Source organism: Aplysia californica, unplaced genomic scaffold (genome assembly GCF_000002075.1).
Source record: "Aplysia californica isolate F4 #8 unplaced genomic scaffold, AplCal3.0 scaffold00483, whole genome shotgun sequence".
Taxonomy (NCBI): Eukaryota; Metazoa; Mollusca; class Gastropoda; order Aplysiida; family Aplysiidae; genus Aplysia; species Aplysia californica.
In genome coordinates this window covers 439933-442775 of record NW_004797753.1, presented here as the reverse complement: position 1 = coordinate 442775, position 2843 = coordinate 439933, and the positions used below count along the sequence as shown (strand labels likewise).

Genomic DNA, 2843 nt, shown 5'->3' with positions numbered 1-2843 from the left:
GTCCTCCCCCTCATCCTCCTCTTCTTCCTCCACCTCCTCCTTCCTGTCCTTTCTCCCCACCTCATCTTCCCCTTTCTCCACCCCTCCTCCATTATTATTATCATTGTTATCATCATCATCTTTATTATTATTAATTATTATAAATGGGTGGTTGGCGGATGCTCTTGTGTGGTTTGCTCCTCCTTTCCTATCAAACATATATCGTCCTGATCTCGCCTCCTTTTTTGTGTTACTTTCTTGTAATGCCTCTTATCTTCGGCACTTACATGACCTTATTGTGATGCAAGCGCTGTAAAACTCTTACGAAAACTAAACTATTATTATCATTATTACCATCATCATCATTATTGTTGGTGTTTTCATTGTCCTTATATGTTGTGTTTCAGACTGAAGGGCAAGTTTATGGGAGCGGACGGCAAGTCAGTGGACTACGTGGGCATGAAGAAGAGCCCAGAGTTCAGCGAGTACAAGAAACTGGCGGCCGACCTGCAGCGTGTGGACATTGGCGCTATGGAAGAGAAGGAGAAGAAAGTCTTCTTCCTCAGTATCCTTTCTACTCGATGGTGGCTTTTTTTACTGTGTGTTTGTGGGTGTTTTTATTTGTTTGTGATTCTAGGGTAGCGAACTATCAAAGCAAACAATTAAGATAAGGTGGTACTTTATTGTCCCCGTAGGAAATCTTTCATGGCTGTACAGGGATGGTAAAAACTCATGTAGATGTGCATGAAATTTGAATTTTATATTACTTTCATAAACATTCAATGTGAGAGAAAAATAAAGCTGACAATGATACACATATCACATCAGATGCATCCTCCAGCCGCATGCAGGAATTTACCACAGACCTTTTGGCATTGGACAAAAGAGCGAGAGCCCAGCTGTTGCTGGGTCAATAACTACAACATCAACACCACCACCACCACCACCACAACAACAACAACAACCACAACAACGACAACAACAACATCACAAACCTGTAGGGTTACGAGTATATAGATCTACAGTTTAACCTGGACAGGTCGAACAGAGAAGACTGGAAATCACGCATCCGTCGAACTGTGCCTGTGGTCCCGTTTAAAAATGATTATTTTTATCTTTGTAAGATATGTTTAGAACTACGGATCCCTCAAACTACCGAGGCTGGATCCGACAAATTCGAGCTATCCGTGTTGTACTGTAGATATATAATTTGAATTATATTATTATGTGTGTAACAGTAAAAAATGTAGCGAAGGAACAGAATGCAAAGTTGTGAACCTTAACGGGCGCCCGCAGACATCTACAACGCTCTGACGATAGACGGCCTGCAGGAGCAGAAGACCCTCCCCGACTCTGTGCTCAGCGTGCAGCACTTCTTCAAGACCACAGCCTACATGATCGGTGGACAAGTGTACACTTTGGAGGACATAGAGCACGGCATTCTCAGAGGTGAGTTTGTTATCAGTTTGGTAAAACTTTTATGACGCTCCCAACTGCATAATGAGCGTGCAGGACACAAGTGGTTTGCAGGTGCTGTGGTGTGGTTTGCTGCTTCTTTCCTATCAAGCACATAACCTCCTTATCTCTCCCCCTTTTCTTTATATAATATTATGTTACTCTTTTTAACATCTCTAATCTTTGACACTTATGTGACCAATTTGTATTGAAAGTGCTATCCTTTTTCTCTGTCAAATAATTATTGTCTTTATCACTCTCGTTTTCTTGATATATATGTGGTTTTTTTTAGTAACATCTATCTCTACTCTTCGACACTTATTTAACCTATTTGTGTTACAAGTGCTATACCTGGAGGTGTCATCTCTGACTCAGAGGTTTATGTGTAATGACCTCCATCCTTCACGGTCGCGAGCTGCTGTTGCACATTCTGCTACAACCAGGCCAGCCTATGTTTTCATGTTGTTCATCCGTGTTACTCTTTGTCTTCCCCTGGCTCTCCTGTCCCTTGTCCTTCCGTCAAGCCCCTCTTTCACAATGATCTGGTGGCGTTTTTATTGATCAAAGCGCTGTTTTTCTACATTTAATTTTGTTTCTTCAAGCAGAGTTTGTCTTGTGTGGAGAATCTGACACATCTCTTTGTTCGTCTTTTTTTCTTTCTAGCTGGTTCTGGCCATTCTGCGGCAGGCAAGTACTGTAAAGCTAACTAATTTTTTTTTTTTATGTTTACCCCAACAAACTTGTATCTCCCCAGGCAACCGCTCCCCTCCCGCCTCCATCAAGCCCCAGCTGCCTCCTGGAGACCCCAGGTTACCATTTGTGTGTCAGAAGCTGGACCCTCGGATACACTTTGCACTGGTCTGTGGAGCCAAGGTGAGGAGCAGGGAGGGAACCTCTTGTCTTTTCATCATCATCATTATCATCATCATCATCATCACCATCATCATCATCCTCATCATCATCATCATCATCATCATCATCATCATCATCATCATCATCATCATCATCATCTCCTTTCTCACCCTGCATCAGGCTATAGGAGCAAACGTGTTCCACCTTTTCCTATTCTGAGCTTGCCTCTTGATATTGTCTCATTGTCTTCCCACTTTTCTGTTCATCATTCTCTGTGACTTTTCTCCAGGTTCCACGTAGCCTTCTTTCTTATCTTTTACCTTGTGGGTTCCAATCCAATACTTTCTTTGTTATTTACTTGCCTGGTGTTGTCCTTTATGCATGTGTATTTGATGACGTCTGCCGATGTATGCCCGCCTAATAGTAATAATAATAATAATAAATGACATTTATATAGTGCTCAACCCCGATGAAAGTACAGAGGCTCTGAGCGCGCGCGCGCACACACACACACACACACACACACACACACACACACACACACACACACTCTTTTT

General features: G+C 42.5%; 1 protein-coding gene across 1 annotated transcript in view; it reads left to right on the top strand.

Annotated features, from left to right (window-relative positions):
• LOC101862525 overlaps positions 1-2843 on the top strand; it is a 37863-nt gene that overhangs the window by 27231 nt on the left and 7789 nt on the right. The window contains exons 2-4 of the mRNA XM_005105644.3: positions 387-544; positions 1276-1428; positions 2189-2307. Of these exons, the coding sequence (XP_005105701.1) occupies positions 387-544; positions 1276-1428; positions 2189-2307 (430 nt within the window). The remainder of the gene's footprint in view (positions 1-386; positions 545-1275; positions 1429-2188; positions 2308-2843) is intronic.